General features: G+C 40.9%; 1 protein-coding gene across 1 annotated transcript in view; it reads right to left on the reverse strand.

The window, feature by feature from the left end:
• The window catches only part of zmp:0000001082 (integrin alpha-D), a 136109-nt gene that overhangs the window by 19535 nt on the left and 93234 nt on the right, over positions 1-23340 (reverse strand). The window contains exons 16-30 of the mRNA XM_060899365.1: positions 22472-22626; positions 19391-19557; positions 8991-9113; positions 8697-8764; positions 8156-8297; positions 7956-8057; positions 7661-7740; positions 7505-7585; positions 7312-7390; positions 6393-6497; positions 5856-5897; positions 2316-2438; positions 2099-2200; positions 1970-1999; positions 557-667 (exon numbers count right to left, since the gene is read on the reverse strand). Of these exons, the coding sequence (XP_060755348.1) occupies positions 557-667; positions 1970-1999; positions 2099-2200; positions 2316-2438; positions 5856-5897; positions 6393-6497; positions 7312-7390; positions 7505-7585; positions 7661-7740; positions 7956-8057; positions 8156-8297; positions 8697-8764; positions 8991-9113; positions 19391-19557; positions 22472-22626 (1510 nt within the window). The remainder of the gene's footprint in view (positions 1-556; positions 668-1969; positions 2000-2098; positions 2201-2315; positions 2439-5855; positions 5898-6392; positions 6498-7311; positions 7391-7504; positions 7586-7660; positions 7741-7955; positions 8058-8155; positions 8298-8696; positions 8765-8990; positions 9114-19390; positions 19558-22471; positions 22627-23340) is intronic.

Below are 23340 nucleotides of genomic sequence, written 5' to 3' on the forward strand. Positions count from 1 at the left end.
GTACCGGTCAGTGCTGGTGTGTAATGTGTATTGGTGTGTACTGGTCAGTGCTGGTGTGTAATGTGTATTAGTTTGTACTGGTGTGTAATGTGTATTGGTGTGTACTGTAGTGTATTGGTGTGTACCGGTCAGTGCTGGTGTGTAATGTGTATTGGTGTGTACTGGTGTGTAATATGTATTGGTGTGTACTGGTGTGTAATATGTATTGGTGTGTACTGGTGTATAATGTGTATTGGTGTGTACTGGTGTGTAATGTGTATTGGTGTGTACTGGTGTGTAATGTGTATTGGTGTGTACTGGTGTGTAATATGTTTTGGTGTGTACTGGTGTATAATGTGTATTGGTGTGTACTGGTGTGTAATGTGTATTGGTGTGTACTGGTCAGTTCTCATCTCTTGCTGGCTTACCTCATCAGAGTTACAGATTTCTGACATTAGTTCTGCTGGAATCTACTCTATTGTATTTTTAAGCATGGGTTTTATGCTAAAGTTCTGAGTTCTGAATATTAACTATAACTGACAAGTATAACTGCAGCTGAGCTCTGATTGGTTCTTACCTTCCACAGCAGTATGATGATGATTATGAGCAGGAGAAGTCCGCCACCTCCTCCTGTTCCGATGATCATAATCATATCAGGAGGAATGACCAGCTCTTCTTTCACACTAATCTATACATCACACACACACACACACACACACACACACACACACACACACACACACACACACACACAGGTATTTTGAAATGCCCTGAAAAGCACAATCATATCGATGCTGTAATAAGGTTTGTGGTACTTCTAACAGCATCAGTAAACTCTCCTGTGCTTCTTTTTGGCTTTAGAATTTCTCTCTGGCTCATCACCTCATCGTTTTTTTCAAGATTCACTAAGACTACCAACATCACTGACACGACTAACGCCACTGACAACTGACATCACTGACAACCGACACCACTGACGCAACCAACACCACCAGCAACTGACACCACTGACATAACCAACACCACTGATAACCAACACCACTGACACAACCAACACCACAGGCAACCGACACCACTGAAAACTGACACCACCGACAACTGATGCCACTGACAACCAGCAGCACTGAAAACTGACACCACTGACACAACCAACACATACCACCACTGATGCAACCAACACCACTGACCACTTATACCACTAAAACTGACACAACTGGCCACCATCACCAATGACAACCAACACCAATGACCATTTACTGCTCTGACACCTAAAACCAGTAACATCAAACACTACTGACCACTTACAGCACTGACCATTTACAGCGCTGACACCTAAAACCAGTAACATCGGACACTACTGACCACTTACAGCACTGACAAACGACACCACTGACAACCGACACCACTGACCACTGAAAGCATCGACAACTGACACCACTGATACCTAACACCACTGACAACCCACACCACTGACCACTTACAGCACTGACAACCCACACCACTGACCACCCACACCACTGACAACCCACACCACTGACCACTTACAGCACTGACCACCCACACCACTGACAACCCACACCACTGACCACTTACAGCACTGACAACCCACACCACTGACCACCCACACCACTGACAACCCACACCACTGACCACTTACAGCACTGACCACCCACACCACTGACAACCCACACCACTGACCACCCACACCACTGACAACCCACACCACTGACCACCCACACCACTGACAACCCACACCACTGACAACCCACACCACTGACCACTTACAGCACTGACAACCCACACCACTGACCACTTACAGCACTGACAACCCACACCACTGACCACCCACACCACTGACCACCCACACCACTGACCACTTACAGCACTGACACATGACCAACAGTTATCTGTTTTTCTGTCTATTTGTCACTCTTTTCCCAGGTCCAGTAAACTGTAAACACTGTAATCTGAGACAGGAAACAAAACATACCTTTGCTTGGTGAAATCTGCTTGTATCTTTCTGTAAAATAAAATAGCTGGAAGTTAAAATTACACACAAAAAAGACACTGATAAATGTAAAGATAAGTGCAATCACTGTGTGTGTGTTTCTGTTCTCACCTCTCCCTCACTGGATAGCTGACGATAACGTTTTTTATCAAAGTCCACCTGAGCAAAGACAGAAAAATCGTCCTCCTTCTTAAACTCACTGAAAGACCATCTCTGCAGAGGGACAGGACAAAGTGAGACAGACAGAGTTCAGTTCAGTATCACTGCAAACACACTTTATACTGAGTTCTGTGTGTGTGTGTGTGTGTGTGTGTGTGTGTGTTATTACCCCTGTGTATTGTTGTTTATTAGGGAACGTCATGAACGCTCTCAGCTCAAACTGCGCATCAGACCCAGGATCCAGTAGGAAAGACTGACACATGAAGTTCACACACTGCTCTAATGGACAGTCCTGCAGGACATCCCGTAATAACACCGTGTCAGGAATGCAATAGCAACCAAACATAACATATTACAGAATGTTTCTAGGGATCACAGTAAGCTAGAACTCCTGTTCTTGGGTCGTGATGTTTAATTAGCACTGTTGAATTATGAAATTCCCAGGTGAGGTCATGTGATCTCATGTCTTCTCACGTCACACTCAAACCTCCTCAGATGAAAGACAGGGAATTTTAGTGATTTATGCAGTCAGACTCCTTCAGGTTTGGAAACTTTATTGTTATAGATTTAATTTTAAATGAATTACACTGACTTTGTGACCATCTGTGTACACACTATAATCCATAATGACAAAACATGATTTCAGAATATTTTATTAATTTATTTATTTTAAAATATATCTTTAGAAAAGGGCGGCACGGTGGTGTAGTGGTTAGCACTGTCACCTCACAGCAAGAAGGTCCGGGTTCGAGCCCCGTGGCCGGCGAGGGCCTTTCTGTGTGGAGTTTGCATGTTCTCCCCGTGTCCGCGTGGGTTTCCTCCGGGTGCTCCGGTTTCCCCCACAGTCCAAAGACATGCAGGTTAGGATAACTGGTGACTCTAAATTGAGCGTAGGTGTGAATGTGAGTGTGAATGGTTGTCTGTGTCTATGTGTCAGCCCTGTGATGACCTGGCGACTTGTCCAGGGTGTACCCCGCCTTTCGCCTGTAGTCAGCTGGGATAGGATCCAGCTTGCCTGCGACCCTGTAGAACAGGATAAAGCGGCTACAGATAATGAGATCTTTAGAAAAGTATTCAGATCCTCAGGTGAAGACACTCAAAATTGAGCTCAGGTGCATCCTGTTTGATTTGATTCTCTTGAGATATCTCGGGAACTTCACTGGAGTTCACCTATGGCAATTTCAATTGATTGGGCACGAGTTAGACAGACACACCTGTGTTGAAGGGCCCTGATGTAGATGGCTTCTTTTACTCCTTTAGTGAAGAAATCCGGTTCCCTGTCTAGTATTTCCACTGTGTCAAGCGTGACTGTATGTCCCGGTGATTCTAGATGGATGTGTTGTGATATCGCTGATGCTGTCGAGCTGGGTCATTTGTGTTCTGACAACCTGGTTTTCAATGAGCATTCTGTTTCTCCTATGTAACTTTCTCTGCGCTGACCTTTGAAAGTTGTTCCCTGGCAAGGAATCCGGTATACAGTCACGCACTTTTCCTCCTTGGGAGTTCTATCCTTGGGGGCAGCAAGAAAACTTCTCAGGGTGGAGGTGGGTTTTATGCAAGTTTTTATCCCGTGGGATCTGAAGATACTCTGGAGCGCTTCGGATTGTCCTCTGATGTACGGGAAGATAAGGCCTCTGCTGTTCTGTCCTGGGTCTTTTTGTTGGTGTTGTTCCCTAGGTTGATGGGGTTTGTGTCGAGTAGCCTTGTCAATCGCCCACTGGGGATACCTGCACTTCTTGAGCGCCTGACTGATGTATTCTTTTTCTTCCTGTATGTCCTCTGGGTCTGTAATGATGGTGTTAGCCCTATAGAAGAGTATCTGGACTACTCGTAGTTTGTGTTCCAGGGGATGGTTAGAATTGAAGTTAAAGTACTGGTCCATGTATGTTGGTTTCCTGTAGATTTTCACCTGCAACGAGCCATCTGCCTGTATGACTGTATTTGTGTCTAGAAATGCTAGAGAATTGTCTTGTTGCTCATAAGTGAATTTGATGTCAGGATCAATAGAGCTCAGATGTTCCATGAACTCTTGAGCATGTGCCTTCTTGAGTTTGGTGTGGGTGTCATCCACAAACCTATACCACCATAAGGGTGGGTGGGGGCAGTGCTAATTGTCAGATGTTCCAAATGTTCCATATACAAATTACATACTACGGGTGAAACAGGGGAGCCCATAGCAGTGCCATGAATCTGTTGGTAGAAGATTCCATCAAACACAAAATAGCTATAATGGAGGCAGACTTCAAGTAGATCCATAATCTGTGAGGGGGTTGAAGTGGAGCATTGTGGAAGTGTGTTGTCTTCTTGTAGTCTACGTAAGATGACCTCAAGTGCCTTATTGATGGGGACCGATGTAAATAACACAGTCACATCAAAAGAATGCAGAATTTCATCCTCTTCCACTCTGTTGTTCTTGATAAGGTTCACAAAATGTTGGGAGTTCTTAATATGGTGTTTGGACTTCCATACAAAGGGGGACAAAATTTCAGCTAAAAACTTGGCACAATGATAGGTGATGGAATCAATACTACTTATGATCAGTCTCAGAGATACATTTGGCTTGTGAACCTTAGGTAGGCTGTAGAACTTGGGTGGTGTTTCAGTGGTAGGGTACAGTTGTCTGTATGTAATCCTATTAATCCATCCTTCTTTTTCGATGCGTTGTAGAGTCGAGACAAGTTCTTTCTTGCACTTCTGTGTAGGGTCCCTTTTTCCCAACTTGTGGTAAGTGGAATCATCACTGAGAAGATCTTCACAATTTTGTTTGTAATCTGTTTTATTTAGCACAACAGTTAGTCGTCCTTTGTCCACAGGGAGTATCATGATGTTGTTGTCTTGCCTGAGTTCCTTTGACGACCTTTGACCCTTTGCTCCAATCACGTGTTGGAAAAGTCACATGCCGGAAGCAGAGGGTCATTCCTTGATAAGCACTGGAATAAGCCAGTTGAAAATTTGGGTAAGTCCGAGTCCTTATGTGTTGGAACAAAAGTTTAATCACTATAATGTCGTTTACCAACACAAATGAGTCTACATGTGAAGACACACCTGTGCGTATAACATGCCTCTGTGTAGCCCTGTGACAGAGTGGTGACCTGCCCAGGGTGAACCCCACCTCTCACCCAAAGTCAGCTGGGATTGGCTCCAGCTTACTGCATGACCCTGACAGATAAGTGGTCTAGGTAATGGGAAGCCATGGCCATGGCTTCCCAAAGGTTAGAGAAGCAGCTTTGGGACCAAAAGGTCAGTGGTTTGATTCTCTGGACCAGTAAGAATGGCTGAAGTGCCCTTGAGCAAGGCACCTAACCCCCAACTACTCCCGATACATCCCGCTGTGGGTATACATTACTTTGGATAAGAGCATCTGCTAAATGCCTGTAATGAAATAATAGTTAAGATTGGCTAAAATACACCCCATGGATCAGATTAAGCCAGCTATATGGGTCAAAAATTCTATTTTGATGGTGCAACTGAGACCTACAAAAATGTACATCTATCTGACTGCTTTCATGTAAATGATACATTCGGAATTGTCGATCGGAAACAACTCATTCCGAATGTAAAAGAATGCGTGCATGCATGTGTGTCAGTGAGAGTCCTTTCATACAGAAACACAGTAATAGCATTCAGGAGTTTAGTGCCACAAAGAGCAATTATAAATAAAACATTTATAAATAAACCATGACTTTTTTTAAGAAAAAAAAAAACTTACAGCATGTTGTTTGGATGGTTTGATGTTACAGGTTGTAACATTCTGTAAGAAAATAAAGTCTGTTAGTGTTGTCTGTAGATAATGATCAGACACAATAAAGGTATTTTCATAAAGGCAATAATCAACAATATTCTAACTGCACTAACGGGGTGTGTGGAGCGCTGCATGCGAATGAAGGGTGGAGCCTTGGAGAACGAGTGGGTAATTTCATGATTGTGTGGGATGAACGTTGCTCCTATTTATGTTTTGTCTTGCATGAGCATCGAGAGCAGGTGGCGCTCAACAGAGAGACCCAATTTGATGGTGTCTTGCTGGTCAGTGTGGTATGTGGAAATGTAGAAATATTTTTGGACCTGTTTTAGTTCTTACTGTCACACTGGACTTTTATATTCACACACCTTCAATCACATGCTATCATCACAATCCATTTTATTTAGATATTTCATTATATTCTACACTGTGACAGCATTAACAGGAACTTATTCCAGTCAGAAACAACATCATTCTTATTTATTATCATTAAAATAAATAATATACCTGTGATATGGCGTGATTGTTCAGATCATGAAAGTTTATACCAGTCTGAGACGGCATCCAGAAGCTGACTGTTACAGGCAGACCTTTTAGTCCCAGATTACTCACCTACACACACACACACACACACACACACACACACACACACACACACACACACACAGATATTATGGGGTGCTCAGCAGTGGATAGCTCTGACTAGGAGTATGAGGATTTTATAATCAGTCAGCGTACACAGGACACCAGTGTGAAGTGTGTCGAATCAGAGTTCTGTGATGTTGTGGAAAGCGACATGTGACTACAGCCTGCAGCACAGTTTTGGACATACCGGAGTCTATTAATAACATTTACTGTAAGTTCAAATAGTAATATGTGACATAAATCTAACGTGGAAGTGACAAAAGCATGAACAAATTTTTCAGGATGAGAAAAGTGGTCTGAATTTCACAGCATGAAAAGAGGACATTTTGGTTATGATGTTAATGAGACAGAAATGAGAGCTGGATGTCAAACATGACTTCAGGATTCCGAACCCGTGAGGATGGAGATACTGGAGTATTCTCTGTGGCTAGGTTTAAACTTCTCCTCTGTGCTGATGGAGACAGTGTGTAGTGGAGTCTGTGTGCGCTACCAGAATGTGATATATTAGTAAAATTAGTAAAATTGAGGGGCGTGTCTTCTGCTTAATTTTAATATTCGAATATTCATTAGAGGTGTATTCATGAATGAGTGCATATTTGGTAACCTGCTAACAGAAGGATGTAAAAAAGCATATTAATATGCCATAATCATTTTATTTCCCACTGCGATCGTGGGACAGCACCCCCTCACAGTCACACTTTAGCCCAGCACATTCCCCTCACTGTGTGTGTGTGTGTGTGTGTGTGTGTGTGTGTGTGTGTGTGTGTGTGTGTTAACTCACTTTATACACAGCAATGACCGGTTTTGGGCCTTTATCTTCCAGAGAGAAATTCAGATATGTTGTAGAATTTTCAAGAACGCTGAGAGAGAGAGAGAGAGAGAGAGAGAGAGAGAGAGAGAGAGAGACTGTTCAATCACACTAACTCTAGAACAAGGTTTACATGAAGAGAGAGAGAGAGAGATTGATTACTCACGGACTGATGGCTACGTCTACACTGAACTGAACAGGCAGAGTCTTCATCACTTTGGCATTACTTGTATTTCCATTGTTATCACTGCAAACACACAATCAACAATTTTATACTGAGTTCTCTCTGTGTGTGTGTGTGTGTGTGTGTGTGTGTGTTTACCTGGTGGCCACAATTGTCATCTCCATGGACTCATTCCAGTTGTAAAAGCGAGAGATCCGGAACACACCCTCAAACTTGGCCTACAACACACACACACATTATAATGTTGTAGTACTGTGTCTGGTTCTGTGGACTCCAGGGTCACACACACACACACACACACACACACACACACACACACACACACACACACACACACACACACACAGAGCTCTATATGTTCAACAGTCACAGTTAGAGTGTTGTGTTCTGCTGTGTTAGTCCGTTAGTGTGTTCGTGTGTATGCGGCTCTTACATGTGTTTTTCTGCGATAAACTGGCAAATTGATACTGCAGGTGGTTTTATTCAGCGCTCCATCATCACGATCTCCACAACTGCTCAGAGTCCTTCTGTTCGCCTGGACCAATCAGAGTCAGAGTCACAATCAGTGTAAGATGTTTTTCTGAGTTTGATTAATAGAGTGGAAAATAAAGTGTGGGTGAAAGAGAGCTGGACCTGAATGGTCTCAAACTTTGAGAGTGATAATCCAGGAGGGTAAAGCAGCACCACACTGGTGTTGAACGAGTCATCTCCTTTATTCTCCAGAGATACCTGGATAATAAAAGATGCCTGGTCCACCACCACCAATGTGTTGTTCCTACACACACACACACACACACACACACACACACACACACACACACACACACACACACACAGAGCATAATTTCATTCTGTATGAACCTGTATCACAAAAACATCAACTTTGTATACACACTTTCCTAAAACACTTCTCTCAATGCTGCAGTTGAAAAGTTGATGTATATTCACAGCTGTTTCTCACTGATATACTTGACATAAGCTGGCAGTGCATCATGGAGAGTGTACAAACTTCTGCACACTCTGGGAATAACACGATACAAACACATAACCACCACAAAATGACTACAGCAGATTCTGTGTGTGACAGCATTTGGACCGGGTCTTAAAATGGCACATGCTTTAGTTCCAACACAGATATTATATTCTGTAGAAAGTTGAAGACTTTACTTCTTACAGGAACGTAAATTGCAGCCACAGGTCTGATACACAGCTCGTGTTTTTGCAGTTAATCTGAAAAGGAACCTGAAAAACACACATGTTTCCATTATAAATCCACATAAATGATTACATTTCATTACAAAATTTTATTTTAAATGCAAAGTATACCACTGCTATGGAAATATATTACAGTTTGTCTCACACACTGCCACTTTAACCTGAAAAATTAATTAATTAACTCAGCCAATTAGCTCACAGATTGACCCTAATTCAGCCAGTCATGTCTGAGTCGGACAGTGGTGTGACTCACCTCCACCTGAGTCATGTTCCTGCTGTCGATGTTCAGTATGGAGTTGGAGTTTTTTGGTTGGTGATCAGACTGGTGGAAGGTGAGTCGGAATAACACTGGAGAGACGGTGTCCTTCACACAGCTCTGAAACAAAAAGACACAGGGAGAAGATTGGTTTATTAACGCTTTCATCATAATGATTTATAATTCACTTCAAAGTTTAAATCCACTAACTTGGGTTTCACAAATTATAACAGGCAACAAGTAAAAACAGTAGAGATATAAAATGTTCTGAAACCAGTTATGACCATCAGTGTCTGACATTATTAACTTTACCTCTTTTTAATAAATCCAATGCACTTGTTAAAAGACAGCATGCAGTAGGGGGTTCTTCCTCTTAGTCACTGCCTCATGTACAGCACTAACGTCATGCTACTGACTTTTCTATTTTGCATAATATCAGGCAGTATAGTATTGTGTCTATTTTAGGAGTAACTTTTCAGAATAACTGTAAATTTAATGTTTATGTTAAGGAAAAGCTGTATGAAGCTAATAAATGCCTATTTGTAATTAGAAGTCTGCACAAAGAAGGGTACATGCAAGATGAAGTAGATCGTCTCGTTCATGTGATAGTTCTCCTGGAAATATCGTATGGCCTTCCACTTTACACTGCCAGTGGTTCAGATCTTACTGTTGTACAATGCTTTTTAAAAAGATGCTATAAGAGACGTTATACATCAACTAGTTTTAACATCTTGGAGCTTTTGGAGACATGGGACTGCCATCTTTTTAATAAAATTAAAAATAGAGACCATCCTTTACGTAGCTTCCTCATGACTTATAAAGAATCATCTGAGCGCCTTAGAAATAGAACCTGTATAAGACCTAAGATAAAACACTGAATGTTTGAAAGATAGTTTTTTGAATAGGATAATACTTAAATATAATTTAACTAGATAATTTTCTTTTAGAATTTGTAGTATTTTCATCATTGTCAATATTGTAATTATTGTGTATTATCTTTTGTTATCTATTTTAATTTGTAACATCTGATATGTACTTTTAACCGATAAAATAAAGACATTTGACAGTAGCGGGCAACCAGGAAGTCATCAGGTTGAGTTGTTACCTGATAACGTGTGTGCACCTCCAGGACACTGACCCCAATGGAGAAAAAGTATTCACAAATAGAAAAAGAATGCCTTGACATTGTTTTTGCATGTGGAAAACGTGACAAATATTTACATGGCAGACAGTACATCACTGGCACAGTGACCATAAACATCTAGAAGCAAGAGGATAGAGAGATGATGCTCAGATGACTGCAATATCAGTTACACGTACACTGCCAAAGACTTACATGTGGCTGACTTTCTGTCTAGAGCACTCCAAATGAACACAACATATATGCAAATGCAAATACTAGCCATTGTCTATGCCATGGACCTGATGTTAGAAGACCCGAAGCAAGTAAGGCAACACAAGCACCATCAGCATTTCAACAAAGACTATGGAATCCATCAAAACCTATGCAGCCCAAGACCTCCTACTTCAACTGCTGCATAGCCACATTGCCACAAGCCCAGTAACAAACAAGTTGTTCATTGCTTCCTGCAGGCCTTTTGGACATACAAAGATGAACTTTCAACAGACAATGGCCTAATATTTAAAGGCAATGGAGTTTTCAATCCTGAAAGCCCCCTCTTCTTACCAAAGACTCACACCAACTACTATGGGATTGAGGCCAGTCTCAGAAAAACATGTGAAACAATCTTTTGACCAAGAAAAGACGATGTCATGAAGAACTTTATTCTCAGTTATGCCACTTGCAACTCAGTCTAGCCTGTACGACAAACACTCACTCCACACTGAATCCGGTGGTGTGACAGTGTGAGAATTTTGTCTCTAGTTTGTGGTTTTAACCTTCAGACTGTGTTGGGATTCCCATAGACTTTCTGTCTCTGGAGGCACCAAAAGGTGTGAAGATCTCTGTCTCTGTAGCCACAATTATCTTTTTGATCCATTGTTACACCCCTACACACACACACACACACACCTTCACATACATACACAGACACATACACACACCCCCAGACACACACACACACACAAACTCTTTAAGCTTGCTATAAATTTTTTTTGAGAGCATGGTGAAATCATTGTTTTATTTATTTATTTATTTATTTATTTAAGTCTTTATTTAAATACAAAATAAATAAAAGGCAACAAACGTGCCTAATTTACAAAAAAATAAGGAAAAAAATTATAACATCTAAAAAAAAATATAAATATAATTATAAACTACTAACTAATAAAATAATGTATAAAAGATGAACTATTATATCTATTTAAAAAAGACACCTATTTATAAAAACTGGTTTAAATCGGTCAGTTCGTACTCCAGGAAGTATGCGCTGGTGCGCGCTGTCCCTGAGCTGTCTAGTCCTTTTTGGCGGTAAGAATTCACTAAGGGCAGTATCAGTGGTTGTAATCCTATTCCACAACTTCTGATCTCTGTTGTTCAAAATATCTGTAATGAGGTATTTCTTGGAGAATGTATCTATTCTACTTAAATACTTACTATAGAAGGCACTGCCCCAGACCTCTATAGCATATGTAAAAATGGATAATATTAAACTTTGAAAAAGTAAATATAAGCTGCTAATAGGAAATTTATAAAATTTACAGACTCTAAGGATATATAGACAACTACTAGCTTTGCTGAGTTTTTCAAAATGAGTGTCCCAATTTGTAGGATTCCCCTCAAACGTTACTCCCAACAGTTTAAATTTATCTTTACATTTAATGATGGTCAGTGGGTCGGGGGGGGGGGGGGGGGGGGACGACTTAGTACTCTTCCCCTTAAGTAGGAGTTCCCATGTTTTCTTGAGATTGATCTTCATTTTGTTTTCATTGGCTCACCTTATGAAAGAATACATTTCTAATTCAGAATCATTAACAGAGCTTTTGCTGGTAGAAATGGGCACACTAAGAGTTATATCATCTGCATATTTAACTAACAGATTCCTAGGGTTGATGGCCTTAATATCATTCATCATAATGGAAAATAGAATGGCTCGAGGACAGTTCCCTGTGGAACACCTATATTAATGGATAAATACCTCATTTGAATGCCATCAACTACTACCCTTTGTGTCCTGTTATTCAAAAAGCTAATAAGCCAGTTAATGATATATGGATTAATATCAACTTGAACTAATTTCGCGCAAAGGATACTATGTGACACAGAGTCGAAGGCTTTGCTAAAGTCAAAAGAAAAAGACTCTAATGAAATCTACATCACCATCCAGCCACTTCAGCCAGAAGTGTTGACGCTTAATTAAAGCCATGCTGGAATTATGGTCCTGGCGATAAGCAAATTGATTGATGTCAATATAATTATTACATAGACTAGCTATTTCCTGCTTATAAACTAATCGCTCACAAAGATGCATAATAATAGCAGTAATAAAAATAGGCCTAAGCTGGCTACAAATAGTCAGTGCGGACTCCTTTGGTAAGGGCCTGATATCAGCATGCTTCCACAAGGAAGGCACCTTGTGCTGCCTCAGTGAGCAATTAAAAACATCAGCAATGACAGAAGCAAGATCATAAGCATAGTCTTTAAAGAGCCAATAAAGTAGTTCGTCCGGTCCACAAGCAGTCCTCTTTATCTTGGGAAGAAATTCTGTGACAGCATAAACAAATAGTTCAGGAATTCTAGTACCAGGTGGAATGTTGACAGCGACTGGAGGAACGTAGTCAGGATCAGTGTTGATGTCACAAAAGAACTCACTAATGACATCAGGGTTAATAACGGTACTGATCAGTTGTGACTGAGAGTTTCTTCCAGTAATGGAGTTTACAGTGGCCCCCCACGCCCGTGAACCCCTGTCATGGTTGGCAGATTCCAGTCGGACAGCCTGCAGCTGGTTCTCTCTTATGAGACCACTGATCCTATCTTGCAGACCAACAGGGAGGGGTCTATTAGATTTCAAAAGTTTCTTTCTATGCTTCAGCAAATGCTTCACGAGGGGAGAAATAAAAGGTGTATCATGCAAAGAGGTGTTAACTGAAATGAAAGAGAAGCTCTTATTAAACATATTTAAGAGAGTGTTCGAGAAGGTGTTACACTTCAGGTCACAATCCTCCATGGAAGTTACCTCCTGCCAATCGTAATCTCTGAGTAGAATACCCATATGAATCTTATGTTCCCTAACATCTCTAAACTGTGTGCTACTGAACCTGGCCTTAGCCAAAGACCTTGGAATAACGATTACCATGTCATGGTCAGTTCTAATTGAACTCTTGAGAACCTTGATCTTGTCCCACAAATAGGGGGTGTTGGTAATAAACAAATCAATAATGTTTCCACCCCAGTAGGCTTCTTAACTAGTTGAGACAAAGTCGCATGAACATGCAGATCATGATACTTTAACTGATTCACATCTCCACCAAGTTAGCATGAATTTATGATTTATATACTTGGGAGGGGGCGGCACGGTGGTGTAGTGGTTAGCACTGTCGCCTCACAGCAAGAAGGTCCGGGTTCGAGCCCCGTGGCCGGCGAGGGCCTTTCTGTGTGGAGTTTGCATGTTCTCCCCGTGTCCGCGTGGGTTTCCTCCGGGTGCTCCGGTTTCCCCCACAGTCCAAAGACATGCAGGTTAGGTTAACTGGTGACTCTAAATTGAGCGTAGGTGTGAATGTGAGTGTGAATGGTTGTCTGTGTCTGTGTGTCAGCCCTGTGATGACCTGGCGACTTGTCCAGGGTGAACCCCGCCTTTCACCCGTAGTCAGCTGGGATAGGATCCAGCTCGCCTGCGACCCTGTAGAACAGGATAAAGCAGCTACAGATAATGAGATGAGATGAGATACTTGGGAGGTATTTTAACATCAAGCCCCTTTAAGCTGAGCCAAAGTACACTTTGAGTTTAAATGTTTAGAGGACCTCATGTACAGTATATGTGATCATCTTGTGTCCTCCACTACTGATTTATCATTGTAAAGGCATTTCACATGACAAACACAGACTCGTCATTAAGTAGTAAAACCCTTAGAATGGCATATGGTAAATGCTGGTATGTCTGTTTTCTTTTGAAAAATAGTGGGAAATGTTTTCTGCTTCTTCTTCTTCTTCTTCACGTTCCTTCCTCTGGTCGAGGGTGGGATGTGATGAAACACCATTCTTTCAGGTTTTGTGCTTTTCGTACTGCCTCTGTCGAAGTCATGCCAGTCCCTTCCATGATGTTCATAACCCATGATATTCTGGACTGGCCTTGACCTCACCTGCTGTTTATCTGGCCTTCCAGTAGAGTATGATGGAGGCTGTCATGTCTAACTATATGACCAAAGTACTTGAGTTTTCTCTCTTTAATTACTTTCAGAAGCATTCGCTTAGCACCTACCATCTTCAGCACATCCTCATTTGTTACTTTTTCAATCCAAGAAATCTTATTCATCTGTCTGTAAGCCCACATCTCAAAGGCATCAAGTCTTTTTTGTATTTGGTTATTTATTGTCCATGTTTCGGCTCCATATAAAAGTGTAGACCAAACATACAGTGATGCTTGAAAGTTTGGGAACCCTTGAGAATTTTCTATATTCCTGAATAAATATGACCTAAAACATCAGATTTCCACACAAGTCCTAAAAGTAGATAAAGAGAACCCAGTTAAACAAATGAGACAAAAATATTGTACTTGGTCATTTATTTATTGAGGAAAATGATCCAATATTACATATCTGTGAGTGGCAAAAGTATGTGAACCTCTAGGATTAGCAGTTAATTTGAAGGTGAAATTAGAGTCAGGTGTTTACAATCAATGGGATGACAATCAGGTGTGAGTGGGCACCCTGTTTTATTTAAAGAACAGGGATCTATCAAAGTCTGATCTTCACAACACATGTTTGTGGAAGTGTATCATGGCACGAACAAAGGAGATTTCTGAGAACCTCAGAAAAAGCGTTGTTGATGCTCATCAGGCTGGAAAAGGTTACAAAACCATCTCTAAAGAGTTTGGACTCCACCAATCCACAGGCAGACAGATTGTGTACAAATGGAGGAAATTCAAGACCATTGTTACCCTCCCCAGGAGTGGTCGACCAACAAAGATCACTCCAAGAGCAAGGCGTGTAATAGTCGGCGAGGTCACAAAGGACCCCAGGGTAACTTCTAAGCAACTGAAGGCCTCTCTCACATTGGCTAATGTTAATGTTCATGAGTCCACCATCAGGAGAACACTGAACAACAATGATGTGCATGGCAGGGTTGCAAGGAGAAAGCCACTGCTCTCCAAAATGAACATTGCTGCTCATCTGCAGTTTGCTAAAGATCATGTGGACAAGCCAGAAGACTATTGGAAAAATGTTTTGTGGACAGATGAGACCAAAATAGAACTTTTTGGTTTAAATGAGAAGCGTTATGTTTGGAGAAAGGAAAACACTGCATTCCAGCATAAGAACCTTATCCCATCTGTGAAACATGGTGGTGGTAGTATCATGGTTTGGGCCTGTTTTGCTGCATCTGGGCCAGGATGGCTTGCCATCATTGATGGAACAATGAATTCTGAATTATACCAGTGAATTCTAAAGGAAAATGTCAGGACATCTGTCCATGAACTGAATCTCAAGAGAAGGTGGGTCATGCAGCAAGACAACGACCCTAAGCACACAAGTCGTTCTACCAAAGAATGGTTAAAGAAGAATAAAGTTAATGTTTTGGAATGGCCAAGTCAAAGTCCTGACCTTAATCCAATGGAAATGTTGTGGAAGGACCTGAAGCGAGCAGTTCATGTGAGGAAACCCACCAACATCCCAGAGTTGAAGCTGTTCTGTACGGAGGAACAGGCTAAAATTCCTCCAAGCCGGTGTGCAGGACTGATCAACAGTTACCGCAAACATTTAGTTGCAGTTCTTGCTGCACAAGGGGGTCACACCAGATACTGAAAGCAAAGGTTCACATACTTTTGCCACTCACAAATATGTAATATTGGATAATTTTCCTCAGTAAATAAATGAGCAAGTATAATATTTTTGTCTCATTTGTTTAACTGGGTTCTCTTTATCTACTTTTAGGACTTGTGTGAAAATCTGATGATGTTTTAGATCATATTTATGCAGAAATATAGAAAATTCTAAAGGGTTCACAAACTTTCAAGCACCACTGTAACACTTCAATAATCTCTTTCTTGTTTCTAAGCCAATTCTATGTGACATAAGGGTTGCCTGCATTTTGTTAAAGACACCTCTTGCTATTTCTTTCTCACATTTGGCATCTGCGGTTCTGAGCTGACCCAGGTACACAAATTTCTCTAACTGCTCAATGTTGGTTCCATCCATCTGTACGTCTACTTTAGGGTTATCTGTCTTTTTAGTGATCACCATTGTCTTAGGTTTTTTTGTGTGTTTATTTTTATACCAAGGTTTTTGCCTATCTTATTAACTTGGTCTACTATTTTTTGCAGTTGTTCCTGGTTTTCTTCCAATAACACGGTGTCATCTGCATATGTAAGATTATTTATAGTTGTACCACCAATATTAATTCCTCCAAAATTTTCAATACTTCTGAAGATCACTTCTGTGTACAAGTTGAACAAATAAGGAGATAAGACACAACCTTGACACACTCCCCTCTTTATAAGTATTTCTTCTGATAGACCATTCTGCATTCTTATACCGTACATGCCCATTGCTTCCAATATAAATTTCTAATCAATCTTAGATCTTTTCCTTTCATTCCAATAGCTTCAAGGCACTGCATCAGTTTTGTATGGTTTATCCAGTCAAATGCCTTTTCATAATCTATAAAACATTCATACACTTCTTTGCCCATCTCACAGTATCTCTCACACAAATGCGATGTCATTGAACAGTTGCAGGCTCAACATCAAACAAGGGAAATGTATGATAAAGTGAATGAGGTGACTGGCAAGAAAACAAATCAGAGAGGAAGTGATTGTATTAGAGACAGAAATGGAAAGATGCTCTTTATGGAAAATGAAATTAAATTAAGATGGCAAGTGTCAGTAATGGTGTTGTGAGTCAGAACGCAAAGCAAACTAAAAATATGGTTTCCCAAGACTACAACGCCCAAGATTCACAGCACCCCCTGTCTCCATCTTATTAACTTCAGCTGTCTCTCATTAACAATCATCAGCAACGCTACTTAAGACTCTCCCTCACTGGGAAGTTTCATTCTGTGTCTTTCCAGTTGTACCAAGCCTTTCAAGTCTACCTGCTTTCCTGTTATTGAACTTTTGCTATGTTTTCCCATTATCTGCCTCTGTCCTCTCTCTGATGTTCTGTTCGCTGATCGACTGACCCTTGCCTGGCTTTGACTATGAGTTTGCTCACTGATTTGGCTACGCTTCCTGTTTGCATCCCCGCTCTCCTCTGTGCATACATCTGTAAGTGCCTGCAATCTGACAGCAAGAATATGTGAGTGAATTATACAATGATGAAAGAGGACTACCACCAGAACTTCCAAATCTAGATGGAGACAATATCTTAACATCAGAAGTTATAAGAGCCATAAAATATCTGAAAATAAGTAAGACAGCTGGAAGTGACAGGATAACAACAGAAATGCTTAAAGCTCTGGATGATTTGGGCCTTAATATCATTACCAACAGGTGCAACATCATCTACAATACAGGTGTCATACTGGGGGACATGAATGAATCAGTCTTTATAAGGCTTCCAAAGAAACTGAAGGTGATGAATTGTACAGATTATAGGACTCTGAGCCTTATGAGACATGTGCTCAAAATCATGAGGTACAGAAGGAACATTTAAAAGAGAAGTTGGAGAGACACCGAGTGGGTTTATGTCTGGTAAAGGAACTAGAGAAGGACTTTTCAATAAAAAATATGTTTTAGCTATAAGAATTTCCATATTGGGGCAGCCAATCAGAAGTCTGTGTTTCAAACAAAGAAAGTCGGCATGGTGGTGTAGTGGTTAGCACTGTCTCCTCACAGCAAGGAGGTTCTGGGTTCAAGCCCAGCAGCCTGATGGGGGCCTTTCTGTGTGGAGTTTGCATGTTCTCCCTGTGTCTGTGTGTTTCCTCCGGGTGCTCCGGTTTCCCCCACAGTTCAAAGGCATGCGGTTAGGTTAACATGGGGCGGCCTTGGCTGAAGTGCCCTTGAGCAAGGCACCTAACCCCCAACTGCTCCCCGGGTGCTGTAGCATAACTGTAGCACAGCTGCCCACTGCCCTGGGTATGTGTGTGCTCATTGCTCACTTGTCAAGTCAAGTTTATTTGTATCGCGCTTTTAACAATAGACATTGTCCCAAAGCAGCTTTACAGAATTTGAACGACTTAAGACATGAGCTAATTTTATCCCCAATGATGAAGCCTGTGGCGATGGTGGCAAGGAAAAACTCCCTCAGACAACATGAGGAAGAAACCTCGAGAGGAACCAGACTCAAAAGGGAACCCGTCCCTATCCGGGCAACAACAGACAACATGACTATAACGGTTTTAACATGAAGTCAGTTTCGTTGATGTTATAAACTCTTCATTGATGGAAACTTGAGCGCAAAACTGTTCATGACAACTGCAGTCCTAAAGTTAGCAAGACAACTGTAGTCAAATACAGTTTTGACACAATACTTGTGTATGTGCATGCGCGTGCTCACTGCTTCAGATGGGTTAAATGCAGAGGACAAATTTCACCGTGCTTGAGTGTGCATGTGACAAAGGCTTCTTCTTCAAGTCTTTTTACAATGATTTTAACAGGAGCCACCATTTTGTTTTGGGGCGGTCTGGGGGTAGTCCTAAGGTGGGTCTCCCAAAAAGGGACCCGACTTAAAAACTGTTTACAAGAGTTCAGACTTGTCACGGTGCAGGCTCTTACGGATGTATGTGCAGAAGAGTGACAAGGAGCAAACAGTAACAGAGCCAAAACGAGAGACGAGAATCAGAGTCGTAGAACTAGCAATGATCAGGTGATTGGCAATCAGCATTAAGGGGGGAAAACAAAGAGCGAAAATAGAGAAGTAAGAGTCAGAAGACAACAAGGCTTGGTACGAACTGATATAGGCAGAACGATACTTCACAATGGAGTGGTGTGAGAGAGAGGTTTATATAGGCAGGGGGACTAATTGGAATGATGAGTGACAGCTGAGTTCAATAGTCAGGAGACAGAGGGCGCTGTGTGTTCTGGGGAGTGTAATCCATGGTGTCCATGTTTGTAGTTTGGACAGTTTCAGCGGGTTTACTGACAAGACTTCAGTTTTTTGTCCGTGGATCACTCATGCTTGCATTGTTTCTGTGCAACAAAAGCATTTAAGTCAACCTCTTTCGTGTAAGTATATTTTTTAGCTACTTTCGAGGTACATAATTCCATGACAACAGGAAGGCAACACGTTCCATCAGGACATATTAATCTCGGTTCTTAATGTTGTAGAGAGATGTGACATACGTGCATATAGACTGTATGGTTGTAACAGGCAAAGTTTGAGTCCAGCAGCACGGACTTCACCAGACTCCTAGACGTCTTATCTTCCTTATGGAAAAATGCCCGACTGTCCTGTCTCACAGCATCAGCATTCAGCTTGAAGGACACATTCAGGCCACTCTCCACCACCCCTGAGAGGACGAGAGGACAGCGATAGTCACAGTTATCACAGCAGTGCCTTAATGGTGCTTCCTAGACCAGCTTAAACTACTGGTACTTCTGATACTATTGTGTTTGTCTTTGTTACCTGTTAGCTGATCATACCTGTGCTCTGGAATATTAATGTATGATGTGTCTATGTTAGGGATGTAACAGAATTACTTTTTTTTGTACTTAAATGTACAGTTTTAAAGAACATCTTTGATATGATGCTGGAACCTGGTAACCCTGCTAATGGAATAAATATCATTAACATTATAGAAACTGGAAATGCACTGTTCATTTTCACATCAGCAGTTTGCTCCAGTAGTCTGAACTAAAGACTGCATTACTGTGCTTCAAAATAAAACTATATTTCTACGATATTTTTGGACATTTTTTTTTTCTGTACACTGCTCCAAATAACCCATGAAAATAAAAAGATATAAAGCTTTTCAGAAAGTTCTGCAGGGTGTCTGGGTCAGGAGTTAGATATTTAAAAAAAAAATAAAGTTGTAATTTGTATATATACACAGTACCATTCAAAAGTTTCTTCACTTCTGTCATTTACAGTGGTGCTTGAAAGTTTGTGAACCCTTTAGAATTTTCTATATTTCTGCATAAATATGACCTAAAACATCATCAGATTTTCACACAAGTCCTAAAAGTAGATAAAGAGAACCCAGTTAAACAAATGAGACAAAAATATTATACTTGGTCATTTATTTATTGAGGAAAATGATCCAATATTCCATATCTATGAGTGGCAAAAGTATGTGAACCTTTGCTTTCAGTATCTGGTGTGACCCCCTTGTGCAGCAATAACTGCAACTAAACGTTTGCGGTAACTGTTGATCAGTCCTGCACACCGGCTTGGAGGAATTTTAGCCCGTTCCTCCGTACAGAACAGCTTCAACTCTGGGATGTTGGTGGGTTTCCTCACATGAACTGCTCGCTTCAGGTCCTTCCACAACATTTCCATTGGATTAAGGTCAGGACTTTGACTTGGCCATTCCAAAACATTAACTTTATTCTTCTTTAACCATTTTTTGGTAGAACGACTTGTGTGCTTAGGGTCGTTGTCTTGCTGCATGACCCACCTTCTCTTGAGATTCAGTTCATGGACAGATGTCCTGACATTTTCCTTTAGAAGTTGCTGGTATAATTCAGAATTCATTGTTCCATCAATGATGGCAAGCCGTCCTGGCCCAAATGCAGCAAAACAGGCCCAAACCATGATACTATCACCACCATGTTCCACAGATGGGATAAGGTTCTTATGCTGGAATGCAGTGTTTTCCTTTCTCCAAACATAACACTTCTCATTTAAACCAAAAAGTTCTATTTTGGTCTCATCCATCCACAAAACATTTTTCCAATAGTCTTCTGGTTTGTCCACATGATCTTTAGCAAACTGCAGACGAGCAGCAATGTTCTTTTTGGAGAGCAGTGGCTTTCTCCTTGCAACCCTGCCATGCACACCATTGTTGTTCATTGTTCTCCTCATGGTGGACTCATGAACATTAACATTAGCCAATGTGAGAGAGGCCTTCAGTTGCGTAGAAGTTACCCTGGGGTCCTTTGTGACCTTGCAGACTATTACGTGGCTTGCTCTTGGAGTGATCTTTGTTGGTCGACCACTCCTGGGGAGGGTAACAATGGTCTTGAATTTCCTCCATTTGTACACAATCTGTCTGACTGTGGATTGGTGGAGTCCAAACTCTTTAGAGATGGTTTTGTAACCTTTTCCAGCCTGATGAGCATCAACAACGCTTTTTCTGAGGTCCTCAGAAATCTCCTTTGTTCGTGCCATGATACACTTCCACAAACATGTGTTGTGAAGGTCAGACTTTGATAGATCCCTGTTCTTTAAATAAAACAGGGTGCCCACTCACACCTGATTGTCATCCCATTGATTGAAAACACACTTTAATTTCACCTTCAAATTAACTGCTAATCCTAGAGGTTCACATACTTTTGCCACTCACAGATATGTAATATTGGATCATTTTCCTCAATAAATAAATGACCAAGTATAATATTTTTGTCTCATTTGTTTAACTGGGTTCTCTTTATCTACTTTTAGGACTCGTGTGAAAATCTGATGATGTTTTAGGTCATATTTATGCAGAAATATAGAAAATTCTAAAGGGTTCACAAACTTTCAAGCACCACTGTATAGGTTTTCTGGAAATTATATTCTACATTACTGAACAATACTGAAGACATCAAAACTATGAAATAACATATGGAACATGTATAGAGGACATTATACAGTAGTGTGAAGTGGTGAATGTATATATCATGAGTGAGTGAAGTGAACAAGTGAAAATATTTTCAATGCAAGAAGATAGATTTCCTATCTTCATGCCACCGTGTAATGTTCTTTATTATATGCACATGTCCACAAAAAAACGTGCAAGTTAATCAAAAGAATTTTAATTTTGAACTGGTTCGCCATTTTGACAACACACATCTAGTCAGTAGGAAAACACTGAGAGTGACTTGATTGGAGTGAAATATCAGGAAATATGTCACTCAGATCCGTGATGTATTTCGCATGAAAATGGTGAGTTTTTCAACACGAGAAGTGAAACTTCATATTTTCAAGCCAACATGCGAATTTCTTTTTATTATACATACACATTCACAAACAAGTACCCAAATTTATCAAAACAATTCAACAATTTCCTAATGAGTGACGTTGAGAAATAGGTCACGGTTGCCATCCAGATGTATGGACCATTTGCACTTCTAGTGTAAACCCGAATAAAGGAACAGAATAGTTTGAGCACTAATTAAATACAGTTACAAATACAGCTAATGACACTGCATGGCACCCCTAGTGTATATTGTATGCAGTGTGTATGCTGTGTGCTTGTGTACCTGTGTTCCAGGTGATCATACCTTTGCTGTTGGTGGCCTCTGCAATATTAAAGCAGGTGCTGAGAGTAATGATGGCAGTTGCATTTTCAGAGTTGCCAAGGCATTCAAAGTCATTCAGGTTGATTTCAGAGGGAGAGAATCTGAGATTTGCTGAGACAGACACAACTGGCCGAGATCTGAGAGAAACAACCACATCAATTAGTCCAAAAGCTACATCAACAATTACATAAGGAAAGTTTCTTGTATTTAGAGTTGAGTGCTGTGGCAGCAGGAGTGCGGTTGATTATCAGCTGTGGACTGAGGGAAGGCAGATTGAACCAGCAGTTATTAAAGATATATCAAGTAATGCAGGAGACTCAAACACTCAAATACACTCAAACCAAAGAAGAGATGTCCCAGTTGTTGGTCCTGAAGAGTCATAAGGGAACTTCTGTTCCTTGCAGCTCCTCATGATCCCCTGGCTGGGGATTTAGGACAGGATAAAACACTGAATTGTCTCAGCCCGTTTCTACTGGCTGGGCATTTGCAGCAATGTTCGCAAGCAGTATGCAACATGTTACGACTGTCAGCTGGTGAAGCCACCAAAAGCACCCTCTCCCGTTACACTACAAAAAATTTAAAATTGAATTTGAGGAGAAAATTACTTAATACTAGTGAAATGATCTTGCTGCATGGACAGATATTTTTTACTTGATAAGACATCTTAGAATAAGTTGGTTGCGATCTAGAACTAAGTTTAATAATCTCAGAATTGGTGTCTTGTTTTCTTCTAATAGGAAATGTTAGATTGTTTCAACTATTTAAGATATTTTCACTTGCAAAGATATCATTTTTTGCAGTGTAAGAGCAAAATTCCACACATTGAGTCATGTAACACAAGAGAACTTGCA

This window comes from Neoarius graeffei, chromosome 18 (genome assembly GCF_027579695.1).
Source record: "Neoarius graeffei isolate fNeoGra1 chromosome 18, fNeoGra1.pri, whole genome shotgun sequence".
In the NCBI taxonomy this organism is placed as follows: domain Eukaryota; kingdom Metazoa; phylum Chordata; class Actinopteri; order Siluriformes; family Ariidae; genus Neoarius; species Neoarius graeffei.